The 24,236-nt window shown below is 46.0% G+C and overlaps 1 protein-coding gene across 3 annotated transcripts; it reads left to right on the top strand.

The window, feature by feature from the left end:
- Nucleotides 1-1,668: 1,668 nt before the first annotated feature.
- On the top strand, nucleotides 1,669-23,914 carry LOC311515927 (GTPase IMAP family member 9-like). Of its 3 annotated transcripts, XM_084619444.1 has the most exons (5): nucleotides 1,669-1,862; nucleotides 5,755-5,829; nucleotides 7,581-7,615; nucleotides 12,093-12,142; nucleotides 22,890-23,914. In XM_084619444.1, exons 4-5 carry the CDS (start codon nucleotides 12,100-12,102, stop codon nucleotides 23,798-23,800), a joined length of 954 nt encoding a protein of 317 aa, XP_084475570.1. In that variant the 5' UTR covers nucleotides 1,669-1,862; nucleotides 5,755-5,829; nucleotides 7,581-7,615; nucleotides 12,093-12,099; the 3' UTR covers nucleotides 23,801-23,914. The 3 variants fall into 3 exon arrangements, with proteins under 3 accessions (XP_084475570.1, XP_084475572.1, XP_084475571.1); XM_084619445.1 differs by lacking the exons at nucleotides 1,669-1,862; nucleotides 5,755-5,829 and adding an exon at nucleotides 6,834-6,862; XM_084619446.1 differs by lacking the exons at nucleotides 5,755-5,829; nucleotides 7,581-7,615.
- The last annotated feature ends 322 nt before the right edge of the window (nucleotides 23,915-24,236 follow it).

The raw sequence follows: 24,236 nt of genomic DNA, 5'->3' as shown, positions 1-24,236 counted from the left end.
TAGGGGACAATTTCCTGGTGCAAGTGCTGGAGGAACCAACTAGGGGCAGAGCTCTTCTTGACCTGCTGCTCACAAACTGGGAAGAATTAGTGGGAACTGGGCTTGTTTAGTCTGCAGAAGATAAGAATGAGGGGGGATTTGATAGCTGCTTTCAATTACCTGAAAGGGGGTTCCAAAGAGGATGGATCTAGACTGTTCTCAGTGGTACCAGATGACAGAACGAGGAGCAATGGTCTCAAGTTGCAGTGGAGGAGGTTTAGGTTGGATATTAGGAAAAACTTTTTCACTAGGGAGGTGCTGGAATCTCCTTCCTTTGAAGTTTTTAAGGTCAGGCTTGACAAAGCCCTGGCTGGGATGATTTAGCAGAGGATTGGTCCAGCTTTGAGCAGGGGGTTGGACTACATGACTTCCTGAGGTCCCTTCCAACCCTGATATTCTATGATTCTATGATTCTGAGTGGGCAACTGAATTGCGTTGGGTGCTGTACAAAAACAAAGAGATGATTGCCACAGTGTGTAGATCCAGTTTACCCCAGAGAGCACAGACCCTTGGTTCGGTATCTAGTGTATGTGGTTAATGTCTAATCTCAGTAATTCCTGCGTAACTGCCGCTGTTTATTTGCACATGGAATTCTCCCCTCTGCTTCTGAAAATTTGGCTTTAGCTCTCTGAATGCAGACTTCGGCTTCACAGATCCCTCCAGTTTTTACATTGTCCTTCCAGGATGCTGCTGTTCTGCTAAAACTACTAGGATTCACCTGGGTTTTTTTCTTTTTCTGTCAATAAAATAGTTTAGAAATATCTGCAAAATTATAGTGACAAACTGATGTTGCCTCCCTAAAAGGATGCACCGTATGCCTCCCACATGTTGCAGTTTGTATGTTTTCTGTATGGGGAAATCTGGCACATTTTTAGTACATCCCAATTCTTCACCAGATTCTTTTGTTTGTATGTTTTATCCCATCCCCTAGTCTTCATTTCTGTTTGTGTCTTTATACTGTAAGCCCTTGTGGGCAGGGAGTATGTCTTTTCTGTGTCTGAACACTACTCAGAATGATGGGGTTCAACTGGAGCCTTCACATGCTACCAAAATAATAATACATATAGAGATATGATTATTATTAATCGTTAATGGTTACAATGTGTCATCAGAGAAAAATATCACAGCCCAAGATTTCTGATCGCTACTTTTGTCAGAGCATCAAAAGGTTTTTATATAGATAGATACACACACAAATATTGTATAGATCTCTGATGAATCTGGTTGTGCATTTTTCTTTGTTTCTCACACACATACATCTTCCTGGGTACAGTCCTGTATTTATTTACTCACTTAAAATGGCACATATTTGCAAACTCATAGGGTTAGAAGGGACCGCAAGGGTCATCTAGCGTAACCCCCTGCCAAAATGCAGGATTTGTCATGTCTAAATGGTTAGATCTGTTGCATACTGTTCATATAATCTTTGTGTGGCTTTCTTTATGGCGGTTGATGTTGTTCTGTCCTTAAACACAGGGTAGTTTGGATGCAGGCTGAATGTTCTCATACGTTCAGCACAAACCCACTTCCTGTAAAATTCAGACTTCTTCATTTAGCAAAAGGTATTTCCTGGTCAGTGGCAGCAGCTCATCGCACTGCATTTAGTTACAAAGAAATTTGAATCACTGAGTAGTTCGTTTTCATTTTCACAACAGTTTCATCCACTATTAATACGAAACTACTGTCAAAAAGAGAAACCAGAAGACTTCAGACATTTTTGAGTAATACCACAAGCTGGGAGGACTGTGCAGAAGTTGTAAATATCTGCTTCATCTGAAGAAATATCACAGATTTGATCTCCAAACTCAACTGACACCGAAAAGGTTGTATGTATAGGAGGGACTGGGGTTGGCAAGGGGGAGTATTTTAAACTGCCTACAAAGAGTGAAAAATGAAAATATGTCTGAGTTAGGCAGGTGGAAATGCAGGGAACAAGCCGGTTTCTCTCTGGCATTTGGGTGCCTAAAGCCTGCCTGAGATGGGAGAATGTGGGGGGCGGGAGTGAGGGGAACAAAGTTCGGACAGAGAATGCTTGAAATGCACAGATGATGTAACTTCTTGTTCCCAACTGCTGCAACAACCGCAAGGCAGCTGGGTGTCATTTTGGGCAGTCTGGAGGCTACTCTACCCTGCGAGAGAGTCCAGCCCTCCCCCCCGCTCCTGCCTTTGTCCCAAGTTAGAGGAGGCATAAAGGTGTTGTAAAGCCACCTTCCTCCCTACTCAGTCGCTGTGCTAAGCTCAGCTGGGTGCAGAGATGCCCAGTGCCCGCAAACCTTCTCTGCAGGCGCTCAGCACCTCAAAGAATCAAACCTGGTATGTATCTAGGATACCTTGTGGGGATTTGGTTTAACATACTGTATGTTGAATCATTGCCACAGGTGATGAAAGTACAATGGAAAAGTGAGATTTTCAATGATTCCACCAAGTCCTGGGTAGAACATGATTTTCTCACTTCATGCAGACCAGCTAGATCCTACATTTTTGTCTGCTCACATTTTTACAAGAAATATTTGAAGCATTTTAAGCACTTTCGTTAATTTCAGTGGAACTTAGGCACCAAACCTGCTTAGGTGCTTTTGCAAATTACATTAGGTGGCTATCTGTACCTTTAGGCACCTAAATACCTTTAAAAACCTGGATTTGGGTGCCTAAATCATCCCTGAACTTCAAAGGAGAAAGGAGATTCCCTTGGAAATTGTTTGATAGTAATGAACCTTAGATAAATAATTGTACATTAGATATTGATTTCCAGGAGAAGAACTAGGTGGTTGACAGTGAACATATAAATCAGAATGGATGCAGCAGGTTTCTGAGGAGCTCCTAGTGCGTTTCAAGCTTCCCAGACTCTGCCCTCTTGAGATGCCAGTCACAGACTATGAAGATGTCCTAAATATGAGCATGTGTATGCTGCAGGTGCTTGGTCCCCTCTCAGAGGGATTGGAACCCATCCCAGGGCTCTCCTGGGCTACTTAGACTTTGCTCCCTTTTGGTGGGGCTTTAGAAAAATATCCAGTCTTGAGTTAAAATTTTCCATTGAGAGAAAATTCACCACAACTCTTGGTAACTTAGTCCAGTGTTTAATTACACTCTCTATTGTCAGTCCTTGCCTACAGACAGCCCCGCAACCTGAAGCAAATACTCACCAACAACCACATACCACACAACAGAACCACTAACCCAGGAACTTATCCTTGCAACAAAGCCCGTTGCCAACTGTGCCCACATATCTATTCAGGGGACACCATCACAGGGCCTAATAACATCAGCCACACTATCAGAGGCTCGTTCACCTGCACATCCACCAATGTGATATATGCCATCATGTGCCAGCAATGCCCCTCTGCCATGTACATTGGTCAAACTGGACAGTCTCTACGTAAAAGAATAAATGGACACAAATCAGATGTCAAGAATTATAACATTCATAAACCAGTCGGAGAACACTTCAATCTCTCTGGTCACGCGATCACAGACATGAAGGTCGCTATCTTAAAACAAAAAAACTTCAAATCCAGACTCCAGCGAGAAACTGCTGAATTGGAATTCATTTGCAAATTGGATACTATTAATTTAGGCTTAAATAGAGACTTGGAGTGGCTAAGTCATTATGCAAGGTAGCCTGTTTCCTCTTGTTTTTTCCTACCCCCCCCCCCAGATGTTCTGGTTTAACTTGGATTTTAACTTGAAGAGTGGTCAGTTTGGATGAGCTATTACCAGCAGGAGAGTGAGTTTGTGTGTGTATGGGGGTGGGGGGGATGTGAGAACCTGGATTTATGCAGGAAATAGCCCAGCTTGATTGTCATGCACATTGTGTAAAGAGTTGTCACTTTGGATGGGCTATCACCAGCAGGAGAGTGAATTTGTGTGGGGGGGTGGAGGGTGAGAAAACCTGGATTTGTGCTGGAAATCACTTTAGATAAGCTATTACCAGCAGGACAGTGGGGTGGGAATAGGTATTGTTTCATATTCTCTGTGTATATATAAAGCCTGCTGCAGTTTCCACGATATGCATCTGAGGAAGTGAGCTGTAGCTCATGAAAGCTCATGCTCTAATAAATTGGTTAGTCTCTAAGGTGCCACAAGTCCTCCTTTTCTCTATTGTAAACGTGTGCCTTATTTCCGGACTGAATTTGTCTTGCTCAAACATCCCGCCATTAGATATTTTTATACCTTTGTCTGCTAGATTAAAGATCCCTCTATCAAATTTTTGTTCCCCACATCGGTACTTAGAGGCTATGATCGAGTCACCTCTTCACATTCTCTTTGTTAAGATAAGCAGATTGACCTTGAGTTTCTCACTCTAACGCAGGTTTTCTAATCCTTTAATCATTCTCGTGGCTCTGCTCTGAACACTCTACAATCTTTCAACATCCTTCTTGAAATGTGGATGCTAGTTTTCAATCCATTTAATGTCTGCTGTTTTAATTTTGCATCATTCTAGTTTCTTAATCAAAACGCTGTGCGGTATCAAGTATGGAAATTTAAGAATACTATATCGACCCTGTTATCTTTATCATCCAAACTTGTAATCTCATAAAAAAGATACCAACTTACTTTAAGAGGATCTATTTTCCAAAAATGCATGTACATTGGTCTTAATTATATTACCCTCTTTTAATTTTTTATTAATCGAGTCCCATATCAGCCACTCTATGGCTTCACCTGGGATAAACATCAGACTGACAGACGCATAACTATTTGGGTCATCCCTTTTACTGTTTTTAATACTGATACAGCATTAGTTTCTTCCAGTCTTCTGGAAATTCCCAATGTTCTAACACTTACTGAAAATCAATATCAATTTTTCAATTAGCTCCTCTGCCAGCTCTTTTAAAACTCGTGGTTGCAAGTTATCAAGATTTGCTGATTTAAAAATGTTTGACTTTAGTAGCTGCTGTTTAACAGCCTCCTGAGATACTATGGAATGGACAGAGTCTTATCAAATGACATGATTTTTTTTCTCCAGTGCCAGAACAGAAATATTGTTGAAAACTCCTGCCCTTTCACCACCATTACTGATAATTCTACCATTCACATCTAGTAATGACTAATACCATTGTTAGCATTCTTTTGCCCCCATATAATTTATAATTTCCTTGTTATTGACTAACTCTGTTGACCACAGATTTTTCCTTGTGTCCCTTTGCTTCCCTTATCAATTTTCTTCCACTCCTAGTTTCTGAATTAGACCTTGTCTACACTACAAAGATAAGTTGACTTATGTTAGGTCGACTTATAAGTTGACTTATGACTTACAGTCACTGCAATAATTTCTGTGGTGGCTGATGTCCACAATACCTTCCTTGGATCAGTGGTGTGTGTCCTCACCAGGAGCACTTCCACCAACCTAACAGGGACAGTGGGGGGATCTGTAATAAATATAAAGGGAAGGGTAAACACCTTTAAAATCCCTCCTGGCCAGAGGAAAAACCCTTTAACCTGTAAAGGGTTAAAAAGCTAGGATAACCTCGCTGGCACCTGACCAAAATGACCAATAAGGAGACAAGATACTTTCAAAGCTGGAGGAGGGGAGAAACAAAGGCTCTCTCTGTCTGTGTGTTGTTTTGCCAGGAACAGAAAAGGAATGGAGTCTTAGAACTTAGTAAGTAATCTAGCTAGATATGTGTTAGATTCTGGTTTGTTTAAATGGCTGATAAAATAAGCTGTGCTGAATGTAATGTATATTCCTGTTTTTGTGTCTTTTTGTAACTTAAGGTTTTGCCTAGAGGGATTCTCTATGTTTTGAATCTGATTACCCTGTAAGATATTTACCATCCTGATTTTACAGAGGTGATTCTTTTACTTTTTTTCTTCAGTTAAAATTCTTCTTTTAAGAACCTGATTGCTTTTTCATTGTTCTTAAGTTCCAAGGGTTTGGGTCTGTGTTCACCTATGCAAATTGGTGAGGATTTTTATCAAGCCTTCCCCAGGAAAGGGGTTGTAGGGGTTGGGGAGGATTTTTGGTGGCGGGGGAAAGACATTTCTAAGCAGGCTCTTTCCCTGTTATATATTTGTTAGACGCTTGGTGGTGGCAGCAATAAAGTCCAAGGGCAAAAGGTAAAATAGTTTGTACCTTGGGGAAGTTTTAACCTAAGCTGGTAAAAATAAGCTTAGAGGTTTTTCATGCGGGTCCCCACATATGTACCCTAGAGTTCAGAATGGGGAAGGAACCTTGACAGGAGCTGAGACCCCAGTCTCTCAGCTCCGCTAACAGCTCCCTGCCTGGCTGCCCCACAGGCTCCCAGCAATCTGCCTCCTCCATCCAGCTCCCTGTTCCCTGTTGGGAGTGGGGAGAAGTCACCCCGGTTTCTTGTCTCCGCATTCCCTGCCAGGAGTGTGGGGGTGAAGATGTCCAGTGCTTCTCACCTCCCTGTTCCCTAATGGGAGCAGGGGTGGGAAGCTGCCCAGTGCTTCTTGCCCCGAGGGAACAGGGTCCAGCTGCTCCAGTCTTTTATCCCCACACCCGCTCACTGCTGGACAGCCTTGTCAATTGGCTCCAGAGCCATGTCTTCTCTCCCCGGCTGTTAGCCAGGAGTGGGGTCCAGCCACCTGGGCTTCTGACCCCCAGCCGGGAGTAGGGTCCATCCATTTGGGCTTCTCTTTCCAGCTCCTAGCCATGAGTGGGATCCAGCTCCCCAGAGGAGCGGGGGTCATTTGGGCTCTAGCTACCTGACTTTCTTGTCAATTTCACAGAAGAATGACAGCCAACAGCTGATGTAAGGAATGCAGTCTCTACACAAACACTGCCTCACCCTAACTCCACCAACATAAGCCTCTCTTTGAGATGGCTTTATTATGTCGGCCTAGCAGAGGAGATACATTGGTGAGAGGAGCATTTCAGTGTGTAACCCTCTACTCTTTTGTCAACAAAGCTGTGCAGCGTAGACTAGGCCTTATATTGATTACTATCAACTTCCCCTTTATTATTATTTGTATAGCTGCTTCACTTGCCCTCTAAACCAGGTTGGCATTTTAACCAATATGGCTTTCTTCCTTGATTGTGGCTTTTTGGGCTTCTAGTAAAGCGTTCTTAAACAATTCCTAATTATTATTCACATTTTTTTCTGATTAAATTCTTCCTTCCAGCTGCATTGGCTCTAATTGTTATCAGCTTTGTGAAATTGGCCTTTTTAAAGCACCAAGTATATATATCACTGGTCCGGATTTTATTCGGTTTCTACATTATAAATGTCATGAGCGTTTGTACCCAAGTTACTATAAATATTCAGTTGTGTGATCAGTTCGTCTTTATCCACCAAGATGAGGGCTAATGTAGAATTCCCCACCACACTTTCTGCACCACTCTTTGAATTCGGAAATTGTCAGGTATAATATTTAGAAATTCCAAGGGTGTTTTAGTACTGGCAGCGTGAGACCTCCAGCATTTGTCATTCAGAGTGAAGTCCCCCGTGATCATGCAGGTTTTTTCCTACACATTATAGACAGGTGCATAAGGAGCCAGTTATCCTGTTCCCTAGTGTGATTTGGTGGCTAGTAGCAGACACCAACTAATACCTTATCTTGTGCTTTTTATCTCTTAGGACATTGATCCACAAGCATTCAAGATCATAAACAGGTAATGCAATATTTCATCCTATCACTCCCACTCTCCATTTGCACTCAATCCTTCCTAAATAGGATATAATGATTTATGCTAATATTCCAATCATGGAAATCATCTTTCAGGCTTTAGTAATACCAACTAGATAGAATTTATGGTCATAAATGAACTATTCCAGTTCCTTTTGTTTGTTACTTATGCTCCTACCATTAGTGTATAGGCAAGTCAAGAATGTTTTTCTTCATGTCCTTTGGTTCCTTGATTATTTTTGTTCTCAAGATATTAATTCTGTGATGAGTACTCATCTTTCCTCTTCTTACCCTCTTGTTCTATTGATGGTTTAATGCCCTCCTGACTACTGTAACCAACCTGTCCTGAGAAAATTGGTCCCTTTTCTATGGAGGTGTAGGCCATCCAAACTATACAATCTCCACACCCCATAGAAGGTGGAGCAATGTATTCCACAATATCAAAATCTTTCGCCCTACATCACTTACCTAGCCAGTGGTTCACTTCCATAAACTTCTGCCTTCTGTCTTCCTTTGCTTGTGGAACAAGAAGGATCTTGCGGAAGATCGCTTGGACATTCTTCTTCAACATGCTTCGGAGGTCCCTAAAGTCATTCACTATCTGCAAGATATCCCTCAACGCAGTGTCATTAGTGCCAATCTGAACCACCACCAATGGATCCTTTCCTCTTTGACTACAAAACCTATTTAATCTTAGTGTGACATCTCCTGGTTAGGGCACTAGGGCACCCCTACACCTGTCTCAGAGTCACTGCTGTCCTGGATACAATCCCCCTCTTTCAACTGGGACTTGCATTCTTTTTTTATGAATGGGTGACACTATATTTGGCTGTGTTAAAAGACATATTGGTCACTGAGCCCATTTGTTACATTAATTTAACAATTAAATTGTTTTGAAGTAGGGTGTGGTCAGCTTGATTTATTTTGTGCCTCTGGAACTGGCTCTGTTTCCTGCTCACATAGAATTACAGAGAAGACATTTTCCTCTCATTGTTCATTCAGTTTAGATAATGCACAGTTCATGCAAATCTTTTTTTTATTCACCTCAGAGTGTTCTTTGCTAATTATTAACTTTTAACTATTACCATTATTATTAATCCTTAACCTTTTCGTATTAGCCTCTCTTTAATTATTACTGTACCTTAGACAAATTTCTCTTTTTAAAAATGTTATCCCTTTTAATACTTTTTTTCTCAGTTTTTCTCAGTTTCTATATGAATTATTTCAAAAGTGCCTAAAGCTAAGATTCTTCAAAATGACTGGAGAGTTAGACTCATAGTCTTTAGATCAGAAGGGACCATCGTGATCATCTAGTCTGACCTCCTGCACAACATAGGCCATAGAATCTCACCCACCCACTCCTGTAATAGACCCCGAACCCCTGGCTGAGTTATAGAAGTTCTCAAATCATGGTTTAAAGACTTAAGTGACAGAGAATTCACCATTTACACCAGTTTAAACCTGCAAGCGACTCATGCTTCATGCTGCAGAGGAAAGTATAAACCTCCCAGGGTCTGCCAATCTGATCCAGAGGAAAATTCTTTACAAACCTCAAATACAGCAATTGGTTAGACCCTGAGCATGTGGGCAAGACCTGCCAGGGTAGATACCTGGGAAAGAATTCTCTGTAGTAACTCAGAGTTCTCCTCATCTAGTGCCCCATCTCTGACTGTTGGGGATTTTTGCTACTGGCAGTCACTGTTGGGCCACATGCCATTGTAGGCAGTCCCATCACACTGTCCCCTCCATAAATATATCAAGCTCAGTCTTGAAGCCAGTTAGGTTTTTTGCCCCCACTTGCTCCCCTTGGGAGGCTGTTCCAGAACTTCACTCCTCTGATGGTCAGAAACCTTCATCTAATTTCAAGTCTAAACTTGTGGGTGGCCAGTTTGTTCTTGTGTCCACATTGGCACTTAACCTAAATAACTCCTCTCTCTCCCTGGTTTGTCCCTCTGATGTATTTGTAGAGAGTGATCATATTTCCCCTCAGCCTGTGCTTGGTTAGGCTAAACAAGCGAAGCTCCCTGAGACTTCTATCATAAAGTAGTATCAGAGGGGTAGCCGTGTTAGTCTGGATCTGTGAAAGTGGCAAAGAGTCCTGTGGCACCTTGTAGACTAACAGACGTATTGGAGCATGAGCTTTCGTGGGTGAATACCCACTTTGTTGGATGCATGTCATGTATTCACCCACGAAAGCTTATGCTCCAATACGTCTGTTAGTCTATAAGGTGCACTGGACATTTTGCCACTTTTATCATAAAGTAGGTTTTCCATTCCTCGGATCATCCTAGTAGCCCTTCTCTGCTTGAAGTAGCCCTCCAGTTTGAATTTTGATGCCTCAGTTTTGAGGGCCCTACTTGAGACCCCTAAAAGGTGCCTGATTTGCAGAAATTATTGAGCACCCGCTCTCTGAAAATCTGTCCCCTTCAAGGTGTCTTAGGTGTACACCCAAAAATATAAGCATCTAAATCAGGGGTCAGCAACCTTTCGGAAGTGGCGTGCCGAGTCTTCATTTATTCACTTTCATTTAAGGTTTCGCGTGCCAGTCATACATTTTAACGTTTTTTGGAAGGTCTCTCGCTATAAGTCTCTATATTATAACACTAAACTATTGTCATATGCAAAGTAAACAAGGTTTTCAAAATGTTTAAAAAGCTTCATTTAAAATTAGATTAAAATGCTGATCTTACGCTGCCGGCCCGCTCAGCCCGCTGCCAGCCTGGGGTTCCGTTCACCTAGGCCGACAGCAGGCTGAGTGAGGCCTGCGGCCGGGACCCCGGCTGGCAAGGGGCCGGCGGCCAGAACCCGAGACTGGCAGTGGCCTGAGCTCAGCCCACTTCCGGTCTGGGGTTCCGTCCGCCGGCTCCTGCCAGCCACAGTCCTGGCTGCCGGCTCCACTCAGCCTGCCGCCGGTCTGGGATCCCGGCCCTGTCCACACAGAGTAGGTACCTACCTTCTCCTTGGTTCTAGCCATTCTCCTCCTCTCTCTGCACTGAGCTGGGGATGGGAGTGCACTGAGCACAGGACGGGGGTGAAGGAGCAGGCTGGGCGTTGGGGTGCAGGGTCTGGCCAGGAGCTAGAATGAGGGAGGGGGCTCAGGGTTGGGGCAGGAGGTTTGGGTGTGGAGCGCTTACCTGGGCAGCTCCCAGTTGGTGCGAGGGGTGCGGGTGGGAATGTGGGTGTGTGTGTGTGCAGGAGCTCCTGTTTGGTGCTCGGGGTGGTGGTGTGGGGGGGTGCAGGAGTCAGGGCAGGGGGCTGGGGGTGTGTGGGGGGGTGCAGGATTCAGGGCAGGGGGGCTGGTTATGTGGGGGGATGCCGGAGTCAGGGCTGGGGTTGTGGGGGGGTGCAGGGGTCAGGGCACGGGGCTGGGGTGTGAGGGGGGTACAGGGCTGAGGGCAGAGGGCTGGGTGGGTGTGAGGAGGGTGCAGGGGTCAGGGCACAGGGCTGGGGGTATGTGAGGCGGGTGCAGGGGTCAGGGCAGAGGGCTGGGGGGGTGGCCTGGGGTTGGTGGTGTGTTCTTAGCCCCCTGCCCTGAGCGGCTCATGGCAGGGCGCTGGAGGGGATATGCCGATTCCACCCCCTTCCCCAAGGTCTAGTTTCACTTTTCCCTCTCCCCCTCCATAGCAAGGGCCATTAGCTGATCGGTGGCAGGGAGGGAGAGGAGAAGGGGCGGGAACCCGGCAAGCTGGGGGAAGAGGCGGGGGGAGGGGGAAGCTTGCCTGCCCTGCACAGAGAGAGCCGGGGGTGGGGGGTGGAGAAGAGCGGGCCAAGCTGGCCCAGGCAGGATTTTTAATGGCATGCTGCTGACTGCCAGGGTCCGCAACGTGCCATTAAAAATTGGCTCGCGTGCCATAGGTTGCAGACCCCTGATCTAAATTAACGAGTCACTTTTGAAAATCCTGGCATGTGACTTAGAAGCACAAGTCCCATTGATTCTTAAGCCACCTAGATGAGTTTGAAATGTCCCCCGCACACACACTTTTCCATGTGTTTTTCATTGTACAGTAGCTCTGAACTAGAGGTCAACAATCATTGTAGCAGTGTGAAGGGCTCCACTTGTACTTCCCCATCTCTTTGTGTTCAGACTTTATGCAGAAGGGGCAACTGATTTCATGGGTCCCCGATGACCTGGAAGAACCAAAACAAGCTAAGTCAGGGCTTTGATTAACCTTCACGGTCTCCATGCAGAATTTTCACACAATATTTAAATAATTCCATGAAGGCAGGATTCCTGAGCCCCTCAACATCGTAAAAATAACTAAATAAAAAAAAGGAGAGAGAGAAAAAAATACTCTTCAGACAACCTTTGATTCTCCCACCAAATCCTTCTCAATTTCTGGTGATCAATACTGCACAAATGTATGTAAGGAGATACTGTGTGTTTTAGCTCTCCATTTGTATTTGCTACACTTCTAAGTGATTATAAATTTCTAAATGGTGCTGTTTTTCCATTAATATTTCAGAAAAAATATGGTGAGAAAACAGCAGGCAGCAGACGAAGAAGCTCCCCATGGTAAAAAAACAATATATCGTATTTTGCCTTCACTTGTGCCATAGGGCTCATTTCAGATTTTCCTGTGTTCTAGATAAAAGAGCAAACACACATGCTAATAATTATACCAATAATGGCTCTGGCGGGGTTAGTCCTTCAAACCCCACACAGGGATTTTCCTGTAGTTACAAATTCATAACACCTTTTCCTCAGAACAAGCACGCTCATGAAATGTTTATTCCCTCCCCTATACAGCCTTGGACTTTAATCTGGGAATGGGTAAATCATAGACAATGGTTCTCTCCTCAGGGAGTAGCTTCAAAAGGTTGGGTCTTTGCATAAACGGGGAAGGTATTTGCATTCACCTCCCCCTAGATACTTCCGAGGAATTCCACTTCACACATATTGTCCCCAAAGACCATTCTTGTCTGGCACATCGTTTGAAGGAGTCCTTTGAAGCTCAGAACACTTCCCTCCTAGAGAAGCTGCATACAATCTCACAATAATAGATAGTCTTTGCATTTTTTAAAGCAATGGACTCCAAAGCTACTTAAACGTAATTCAGTAAGGTTTGTTCAGGTTAGTACAGCAAATTCCCATATCTGTGACAACAGAAAACAAAGGGGAGTGGAAAGAATATGGTTCAGGCTATGTCTCATCATCTCACTTGCAGAGGAGAGCAGGAGCCCTTCACATACTCTCAGACGCTGCCCCTTTAGCTATGACTCAGCTCCTGTTAATTTGCCAGATTCAAAAGTTTACAGCTCCTTGCCCAGCACCCACCTTCCCTTCCCCTACTGCAGGGCTAGTCCAGGAGCACATGAAGCAGGGTCTGTGTGCTCTTAGCTCCACCTTACTCTCCTCCACATCCTCACCCCACCTTACTCTCCTCCACATCCTCACCCCAACAACAAACACACAGGACATAGGGAGAACCAAAACTGTTAACGTATTCTGGGCTGAGCAGGACTTGCCCTGCAATTCTTCAATCTGTGGGAGACCAGGGCTCCCATTTCAATGGGAGTTAGGTGACCTGAGGGGACCTTGGCCTTAAGACTGAGATTCTCTGATACTCCAGCGATGGGGCTTTATGAGTACCTTAGTGGACAGTGGCAATGTATAGGGAATAGCAGGTGTGGAAGAATCGACACTGGCAAAGTGAATGCAGTTCTGGATTCCGAGGACAGCAGACCCTGGAGTAAGTCCCACATCTGTCAGATACCCTCTGTAGCAATGACAATCCATGTCCTCCTCTAAGTTGTCCTGGAACTTGTATTGCAGAGGATACCCCTTGTTCTTCATGCCTGAGAGATGCCTGACAGACACTCCAACAGCTTGAGCCCTGATTGAAATTCTGACCGACAGTATTTGTATGGGAAAGCAGTCAGCTAATCCACTCCCTTAACAGCGCCTGTTTGACCCAACTCTATTTGTTAAGGCTGAAGGTCCAGAAATCTGGACATTTTATCCTAACTATGGAATTCTCTCATTTGTACACTTTATGAATATGCATCACGCCATGTGAATGTTTTGTCTTTTTTAATTAACACCTATATTCTTATTACTCCTATTCTCTCCTCTTACCATGGGATCAGTTGCTCTGCTACAGTGATAGGCATGCTATCAAAATAATAATTTTCATTTAAATAATTTAATTATAAATAATTGAAATGATGTAAGTAGACATTTAGGTGCCTTTAAATCCTAGTGGAACAAGCATAAGAACGAACTGAAGTTAAACACTTACCGTTTAAAAGGCATTATTGCCTGTCCATCTGACGGGGTCTCGCTCAGCCAGGAACCTCCCATGGCCACTTACGCTATGTCCAGGAGACATACCTGTACACATTGATTGAGCTAGTGTGCTACATATAAGGTGTAGTCACAGAGATTTGAGTGGTGCAACTGGCTAGCAGCCCCAGGTAAGTACCTGTCTAAGACGCTAGGTATGTACGTGGGTGGCTAGCCTCTTCTGCTGCTATGGCTACACACTACTTTTAGTGTGCTAATGCTATCAGAACTAGTGCAGGTGTGTCTCCTTGAGGTTAAATTTACCCCTCCAGCTGGAAGTGCAGACATATCCTAAAAGAGGAGGAGCAAGGAAGCCCAGACACCTCAGTGAAGGGGAAGACATGTGCTGTGTCAGTCAAGCCAAGGAAAATGCCATGCTAACTCTATTCATGTTACTTACTCCACAGGGGCCCCCTAGAGCAGGAACTCTCAAGTTCCTGATCCCCGATCCCCAAAGTTACATAGGTGTCTGAGTCTCACTTTTAAGGCCCACTGAGATCCACAAGTCCTCCTAGGCGCCTACATGTCTGTGTCTGGTCATTCACAGGCTGCCTCACCCTAGGCATGTGGATGCCTGAGCCCCAGCGCAATCCACAAACTGGGACAGGACAGGCAGAGAAGCACCTTCTTACCTTCTTGCTGCAGGGCCCAGTCCAGGATACACACTCGAACATGCCTGCTAGATCAGGTCCCATTCAGAATCCAGAGGGAGGAGACAGTGCCTTCTAACGGTTAGCCCAGTGGTTGGAACACTCACCCCGGCTGCAGGAGACCCAAGTTCACTTCCCCCCTTCTGCTTGACAGAGAGAGGATTTGAACAGGGGTCTCCTGCACGTCTTAGTAGCATGCGTTAACCACCAGAGCACAGGATAGTCTGGTATGAGCTCCCTCAGCCCCTCCTGCTGAAGTTGTTCCACTGTGTATAAATACTTAGTCACCGGGTCAGAGAGAAGGAGAATGATTCTATAGTCCCATGGTTAGGGCACCCACTAGGAGATGGGAGACCCAGGGTCCATTCCCCCTGCACCAATGATTACTTAATTACTAGCTGAAAGCCTGTTGTGTTGCCTGGCTGTAATTCGTAAAGCCAGGTGAAGTAACAGGGACTGCTGGGAGAAAACATGCGGCAATAAACAGAGAGAGACTGTGAATGCGAAACATGCACATTGTCAAATTGCAATGCCGGCACATGTGACAGCTTTGACTCCTATGACCTGACTCAAACACTCCCACCTCCCAGTTGTCTCTTAGATTACTAAGGATGATTGTCCATGTTTTCACACAGTTTTGAACCAAGATCTGTTTCCGCAGGCTCAGTGTAGTTCTGCACTTATACCGTACTTACTGCGTTCATCATAGTCTGGCTTTGGACATTGTAACTGCCCTCTAATCCTCTGCTGAAAAGTCAAACTTTAATGTACACAAAAATGCAGGCCTCTTCCTGGCTGCTCAGCTGGAGACTCCAATTGCCCTTTCCTCACCCCTAGCAGAGGGGAACTGCCGCCATTCCCTAGTAGTGTCCAGACCCAGCAGAAACACGTCTCTCCCTCCTGCTGCTCTGGGGCATCTCTCCATGGGATCAAACAGCAGCACTTCCCTGCTTCCTGCTCCCTGGGGGCTTCTCTTCCCAGCTCTCAGCAGCACCACTTTGCCAATTCCCCCCTCTCCTGCCTCCCACTGCCCAAGGACCTTCTCTTTGCTCTGGGCCATACATGCAGGTAGGGCTCAGGGAGTGGCAGGGCAGGGCTCTAGCCCTGCCAACATGCCTGAAAAACAGAGAATCAGAGGAGCTTTTGGTGTCATTGTGACAGCTTCTCCTGCACGTGCCAAGATGCTGTGATTCATGATCAGTTCCTCAGAGCTGGCCACACTACCTTCTCTGGCTGCTCAGAAAGGATCCCCTTCTGCACCACCTCCCCACCCCCCGGCTGACAGTAAGAGCTGATGGTGGCCATTTTAAATAAGGGAAAATTTATGAGTTGAAAATCACTGAGCACTTAACTAGTGGGCAGTGTCATGCTGCAAACCCCAGTAATGATTGAACCTGGTGATACTCTGAACAAAAAGAGCCCCCAGCCATGCTTGTAGCTGTTTCTAGTGTGTCACGTTGATTGTACAGACATTCCAGGCTTCAGAGCAAGACACAGACAGAGTGACAATCCTGGAACCTTCTTCTATAGATTTATCCACAGTGGAACAGCTTGAACAGGAGGGACTGAGGAGCCCCACATCAGAGTATCCCATAGAAGGAGGCCCAAAGTTCTTGGGGACAGGCTGGCTACAGTATTCAGCAGGGCATTAAACTAATAACAGAATGGGAGGGTAAAAAGAGGAAAGATCTGAGCACTCAATCTGTACAAAAATGAGATGTTGAGAAAAAAAAAAAAACCAATCAAGGAACCACACGACATAAAGACAGGAAATTCTTGAATTGCCTGTACACCAATGATAGTAGCCAGGGTAACAAAGAAGAGGAATTGGAATTGTTCATTTATGAGCATAAATCTGAGTTAGTTGGTATTACTGAAACTTGGTGGGAAGATTCCCATGATTGGAATGTTAAAATCAATGGTTATAACCTTTTTTAGGAATGATCAAATGCATAGGTGTTGACTTCCCCTCTGCCCTGTGGTTGCTCAACACTCCTGCCCTCTGGCCCCGCCCCTGCACTGCCTCTTCCCACCTCTGCACTGCCCTTGCCCCGCCCCCATTCCACCACTTCCCCAAAGTCCCTGCCCCTCCCCACCTTTTCCCACCCCAGCCCGCCCCCTCCCCACCCCATTCCACCCCTTTTCCCCAAGTCCCCGCCCCTGCCCCTCCTCTTCTCCGCCTCTTCCCCTGAGCATGCCTGTAACGATGCTGGTTCTGGCGGGACACAACTGAGAGAGCCAGTTCAGGACAAATTGCTTAAAGCCGGGCAAGGCTGGGGTTCCTTTACTGTTAAGGCAAACCAAACCAGCCAAAGAGAGAGGACTTTGGTTTTACCCCACTGGCTAACAGAAAGTCACACAAGCAATTCCCTTAGACACTCCAGTTTCCCAGTATCACCACCAGGGCCACTCATTTTGGGGACAAATGGTTATGAAAACCAACACCATTTGGTTGTGACAAATGGTTATGAAAACCAACACCCAGTAAAAGAAAAAAGGTTCTCTCGATCCCAAAGGACCAAGCCCCAGACCCCGGTCAATACACAAATCAGATCTTACCCACATATCGCACTGTTGCCAATCCTTTAGAATCTAAAATCTAAAGGTTTATTCATAAAAGGAAAAAGATAGAGATGAGAGCTAGAATGGGTTCAATGGAATCAATGACACACAGTCATGGAAAAGTCCTTGGTTCAGGCTTGTAGCAGTGATGGAATAAACTGCGGGTTCAAATCAAGTCCCTGGAGTACATCCCCAGCTGGGATGGGTCATGAGTCCTTTGTTTAGCACTTCCGTTTGTAGCAAAGTCCCTCCAGAGGTAAGCAGCAGGATTGAAGACCAGATGGAGATGAGGCATCAGCCTTTTATAGTCTTTTCCGGGTGTAAGAACACCTCTTTGTTCTTACTGTGGAAAAGTACAGCAAAATGGAGTTTGGAGTCACATGGGCAAGTCCCTGCATACTTTGCTAAGTCACAAGGCATATCTGCCTCCTCTCAGTGGGTCAGTTGTATCGCTGATGGTCCTTAATGGGCCATCAAGCAGGCTAGGCAGAGCTGACACCAACTTGTCTGGGGTGTCACCCAGAAGCATAGCATAAGTTTGAAATACAGACAGTATAGAGCCAATATTCATAACTTCAACTACAAAAATGATACACATATACAGATAGCATAATCATAACCAGCAAATCATAACCTCACACGACAACCTTTGTACAATATTTACTGCAAATATATAACAGTGGTTGCAACAGCAATCTATACGGTTAGAGATACTATCAATAACATCACAACACCATGTCCCTGCTCCTCCCCCTCCCTCTCAGAAAGTCCTAAGCACCACCAAACAGCTGTTAGGCAGCTGGCAGGCAGGAAGTGCTGGGAAGGTGGGGGAGGAGCGGGGATGTGGCACGCTCGGGGGAAGAGGAGGCAGGGGTAGGGTGACCACATGTCCAATTTTATAGGGACAGTCCCGATTTTTGGGTCTTTTTCTTATATAGGCTCCTATTTTACCCCCATCCCCTGTCCCAATTTTTCACACTTGCTGTCTGGTCACCCTAGGCAGGGAAGAGGAGGGGCCGGGGGAGCTTGTCTGCCGGTGGGTGCAGAGCACCCGCAAATTTTTCTCCATGGGTGTTCCAGCCCTGGAGCACCCACGGAGTCGGTGCCTATGGGCACAAGTGGTGAAAGAGTTACGTTCCGTGTCAAAAATGGCTGCACCAGTGCCAAATACAGAGGTAAAATAACCTCTTTATTCTTACTTGAGGTACCACTGTTTATGCATCCGAACAGCCCTTTGGGCCACAGCATCACAGTGAGAGCTCATGTTCAGCTGATTAGCCACCACGATTCCCAAAGTTTTTTCAGAGTTACTGCTTCCCAGGATAGAATCCCCCATCCTGCAGGTATGGCCTCCATTCTTTGCTCCTAGATGTACACATTTACATTTAGCCATAATAAAACACATGTTGTTTTCCTCTGCCCAGCTTACCACACAAGCAAGACTGCTTTGTATCAGTGACCTGTCCTCTTCGTTAGTAACCACTCCCCCAGTGATTGTGTCATCTGCAAATGTTTATGTTTTCTTCAAGGTTCTTAATCAAAATATTAAATAGCAGAGGGTCAAGTATGTAATGACCCATCCACAAACTAAAAACTATTTCCCCATGCTAATTTTCCCCCCCACTGTTACTCCCACCTTCTTGTCAACTGTTTGAAATGGGCCATCCTGATTATCACTACAAAAGTTTTTTTTCTCCTGCTGATAATAGCCCACCTTAATTGATTTGTCTCGTTAGAGTTGGTATGGCAACCCACATCTCTTCAAGTTCTCTGTATATATATATCTTCCTACTGTATTTTCCACTGCATGCATCTGATGACGTGGGTTTTAGCCCACGAAAGTTTATGCCCAAATAAATTTGTTAGTCTCTAAAGTGCCATAAGGACTCCTCTTTCTTTTTGCTGATACAGACTAACTCGGCTGCCCCTCTGAAACCTTCCCCCTGTCTGTTTCCCCTATTGGAAGAAGCACAGCCTCTCCTTTCCGAGATGCTCACTTCCCTGCCACCACTAACATAGTCACAGCTTGTCTCCCTCTCTTTCTTCTCTTCTCTCAAATTAAATCCCTTAATTGGATTCAGGTGTTTCTCATTGACCTCAGGTAACCTCTTTTCAGCTGATCCTGACTGACCTGAAGTAATCCTTTCTCAGATGATAGGGAAGAGGGCCTTTAACATTCTAGGGCTTATATATCTGAACCCTCTCCAATTTATCAACGTACTTCTTGAGTTACGGACACTGGAACTGGAGGTGTCTGACCAGTGGGTCTTCCTGACATGTTCCAGGGTCTAACTGATCACCATATTTGGGGTCAGGAAGGAACTTTCCCCCAGGTCAGACTGGCAGAGACCCTGGTGGGTTTTTAGCCTTCCTCTGCAGCATGGGGCCTGGGTCACTTGCAGGTTTAAAGTGGAGAGTGGGTGATGAAGTTTGTTGCCTGCAATGTGCAGGAAGTCATACTAAATGATCATGATGGTCCCTTCTGGCCTATAAGTCTAATACATGAATATAATCCTCAGAGAGGTTCCCCTTCTTTTCTTATTCCTTCTGCTCTTGTGCTGGTCAGACAAGACCTGATTGGAATATTTAAAATTAAAAAACAAACTGAATTTTCTCCCCTTTCTTTCCACCCGACTAGTTCAGACCCATCCTTACCCTGAGGTTGCTACCCAGCATTTCCAGCACCTTGTGCATCAAGGTGTGTGTGTGTGTGTGTTGTAGGACGCTGAACACAACTCTGAAAACAACCCTCTTTGGATTCTAAGCACTTCCCTGATCACGAAGACACCATTAACATGACAATGTCCTTATTTTCTTATGCTAATGAAATGCTGGTGGCTGTCTGTGCTTCGTTGTGGGTTTGGGTAATTTGTATATCCTATTTTGAAAATTGTCCCTCTCCCTCATTGTTCTGGCCTGTGTCAGCTCCTTCCAGCCACAGAACCCTGGCCCCTTCAGAATCAGGTGAGGAGCATGAGTCATGATTGTATGAGCCTAACTGGTCTCCAGAGTCTTTTATCTTCCCTCTAGTAAATCAATGCTGTTTTCCTTTACAAAACTTCCAAAGTAAGCCCTGGTCTACATTAGAGTTAGGTTGATGCAAGGCACCTTATGTCGACTAATTCTGTAAGTGCCTACATGAACATTTCACTCTCACTGACAAAACTCTCCCACTGCACCGATTTAATAACTCCACCTCCGTGAGCGGCGTAGAGTCAACATCGACGTAGTTAGGTTGATGCAGTATCAGTGTAGACACCGCGTTGCTCACACTGACAGTTGGTGGCTTTCGGAATCCGTCCCACAATGCCCCTCACTGACAGTTCACTTGGTGCAAGCACTCTTAGTGAGGACGTACATCGCCAACACAAGGAGCTAAGTATAGACACGCACAAGAGATCTAATTACTGTAGCCGCTTATGCCGACATAAGTTAGGTCAACTTAATTTTGGAGTGTAAACATGCCCTAAACTTGGAGTCTGCACATGGATTTTAGAGCACTTTAAAATATGTTCTTAAACCAGAAGTGTTCAGATTCAATGACCACAGCATGTCACCTGGAGCCATCAAGCTGCAGTAACTACAGAGCCTGCAAGCTTCTGGCTTGCAACAGAGCCCCATTGCTGCCGCACATGCCCATTTCACTCTCTCGAGAGCAGGGTCGGCAACCTATGGCACGTGCGCCAAAGACGGCAAGCGAGCCAATTTTTAATGGTACGTTGTGGACCCCGGCAGTCAGCAGCATGCCATTAAAAATCCTGCCCGGCCCGGCCCGGCCCACTCTTCTCTGCCCCCCACCCCCGGCTCTCTCCGTGCAGGGCAGGCGAGCTTCCCCCTCCCCCCGCCTCTTCCCCAGGCTTGCCGGGTTCCCACCCCTCCTCCTCTCTCTCCCTGCCGCCGATGGCCCTTGCGAGGGAGGGGGAGCGGGAAAAGTGGAGCTGGACCTTGGGGAAGGGAGTGGAATTGGCATATCCCCTCCAGCGCCCTGCCGTGAGCCGCTCAGGGCAGGGGGCTGGGAGCACCCCCCCGACCCCAGCCCACCCCCCATCCCTCTACCCAGACCCCTGAACCCCTCACGCCCCCCCAGCCTTCTGCCCTGACCCCTGCACCCCCCTCACACACCCCAGCCCTGTGCCCTGACCCGTGCACCCCGCACAAACCCCAGCTCTGTGCCCTGACCCCTGCACCCCCGCACAGCCCCAGCCCTGACTCCAGCACCCCCATCCCCCCCCACATAACCAGCCCCCTCTGCCCTGACTCCTGTACCCTCCTTACACACCCCCAGCCCCCTGCCCTGACTCCTGCACCCCCCACACATACCCAGCCCCCCCATACCCCATGCCCTAATTCTTGCACCCCCCATATCCCCACCCTGAGCACCAAACGGGAGCGCCTGTACACACACACACATCCACATTCCCACCTGCACCCCTCGCACCAAATGGGAGCTGCCCAGGTAAGCACTCCACACCCAAACCTCCTGCCCCAACCCTGAGCCCCCTCCCTCATTCTAGCTCCTGGCCAGACCCTGCACCCCAACCCCCAGCCTGCTCCTTCACCCCCAGCCCTGTTCTCAGCACACTCCCACCCTCATCTCAGTGCAGAGAGAGGAAGAGAATGGCTAGAACCAGGGAGAAGGTAGGTACCCACTCTATGTGGACAGGGCCGGGACCCCAGACTGTCAGCAGGCTGAGTGGGGCCGGCAGCCGGGACCCTGGCTGGCAGGAGCCGGCGGACGGAACGCCAGACTGGCAGCGGGCTGAGTGGCAGCGGGCTGAGCCGCTCAGCCCACTGCCGGTCTGGGGTCCCAGCCACCGGCCCTGCTCAGCCCACTGCCGGTCTGAGGTTCTGGCTGCCGGCTCCTTGCCAGCCAGGGTCCCGGCCGCAGGCCTCACTCAGCCTGCTGTCGGCCTAGGTGAACGGAACCCCAGGCTGGCAGCGGGATGAGCAGGCCAGGGTGTAAGATCAGCATTTTAATTTAATTTTAAATGAAGCTTCTTAAACATTTTGAAAACCTTGTTTACTTTACATGTAACAATAGTTTAGTTATATAATATATAGACTTATAGCGAGAGACCTTCTAAAAAACGTTAAAATGTATGACAGGCACGCAAAACCTTAAATGAAAGTGAATAAATGAAGACTCGGCACACCACTTCTGAAAGGTTGCCGACCCCTGCTCTAGAGCATCAGTTTGAGTCAGCCCATATTGGAGTTCTACACTTTAGCCGCAATAGCTGGTTCAGTATTCCTTCCCCAAAGGAGACCTGGGTGGGTGCACTAGCCGAGATCAATCCTGAATGGGTTATATCCCCGTTTAGGGAGGATCAGCATCACAGTTGGAGCCCCAGCTGCAGGCAAAACAAATCTTAGAAGAATCAAAAAGTGTTGATGTCACATGATATTTTTAGGGGGGCTTTCTGTCAGGAACTCCTGGCTCAAATTACCCCAAATGTAGATCAATGACCCTGCCCTAGATCTCCAGGAGGCACAGCAAATGTGGAGACAATCCAAGCAGGTTTTAGAGGATTTAGAAAAGTCATCCTTTAAACAATAAGTGATTCTCAGCCCTAACTATAGCAGTACTGCGATTCCATTACGGGGTGGTGGTACTGAGACACAGGGAGGCCACACAGCAAAGCAGCGGGAGGCAAGATTGCACCCAAAAAATCCCTGTCGTTTCTGTAATGTCAAAACATCAATCTCTCCCCCATGGCTGAACTTTGTTATCTCTGAAGTGACATTACTATTTTTGTTCTGAACAGATTTGCGTTACCACAGCCAATACGGGGAATCAGAACTGAGAATCGTCCTTGTAGGTAAAACAGGAGCTGGGAAAAGTGCAACAGGAAACACCATCCTTGGTGAGAGAGTGTTTGCATCCATACTGGGAGCACAGACAGTAACTAAGATTTGTAAAGCTGGCAGTAGGATCTGGAATGGGAAGACAGTTCGAGTGCTTGATACTCCTGCAATTTTTGATCCAAAGATCTGTAGCACAGACACTTACCAAGAGATCAGTCGCTGTATCGCGCTCTCTGTCCCAGGCCCGCACGCTCTGGTGCTGGTGACCCAGCTGGGCCGTTACACTGAAGAAGACAAGGACGCGGTGAGGAGAGTAGAGGAGATTTTTGGAGTTGAGGCCATGAGGTACATGATCGTCTTGTTCACCCGAAAAGAAGATTTAGGAGATGGTTCACTGAGTGACTATGTGAGACACTCGGATAACAGAGATCTCCAGACGCTGATTCAGAAGTGTGGGGACCGATACTGTGCTTTCAATAACAAAGCAACTGGAGCAGAACAGAAAGAGCAGGTTAGTAAGCTGATAGAAATAGCTGAGAGAATGGTGTGGGAAAACGGAAACTCATATTATACTAGCGAATTATATTTTAAGGCAGAGGTGGTGCTCAGTGATGTTAATGGAAACTTTGAAGAAAAATGCAAAAACTTTGGAGAAGACGTGAAACAGCACATCACAAACCAAAAAGACATGGCAGAATCTGAGCATTGTGGGGTATTAAACAGAATTGGGAAAGCATGTTGTCGTATAATTACAGTTTATCTATGGAGACCTGTGATATTTGTGATATATGCTATATGTAGGATAGGATGTGCTATATGTAGGAGAGGATGGAGGTGCATTCTTTCATTGTATAATTACTGGTTTGGTTAATGATGATAACTCAGTTTCCTATTTGTTTTTCTCTTGGAGTTGAAATGTAGTTTATTAATAATCATGGACAGAATTTCTCTTCATTCTAATTCTACAGCTTCCTATGTTCTATAGCTCAGCTTCTTACCACGAATACAGCAAAAGACAAACATGCAAATTATGATTAGATTAAGTCATTTAGATTTGTTTTACAATAACTTCACACAAGAAATTCCATTAAGGATTGTATACAGATGTGTCAAATCTGTACTTTTTTTATGGAAAACCAAATGGTGGCAGTATAATAAACATGGCAGCATTTCCATTAAAATCTCATTGTATCAAATTTTGGTCATTTCAAACAACACGTAATTTATAGCGATGAAGAGTCAGCACGCCCAGTGTAGATTTAAACTCTCCCCTCACACCGGACTCTCTCCTCAATAGAGCGGCCCCC

This window comes from Lepidochelys olivacea (assembly GCF_965140295.1).
Source record: "Lepidochelys olivacea isolate rLepOli2 genome assembly, chromosome: 2".
NCBI lineage: Eukaryota > Metazoa > Chordata > Testudines > Cheloniidae > Lepidochelys > Lepidochelys olivacea.
This window is presented reverse-complemented; position numbering and strand designations above follow the sequence as displayed.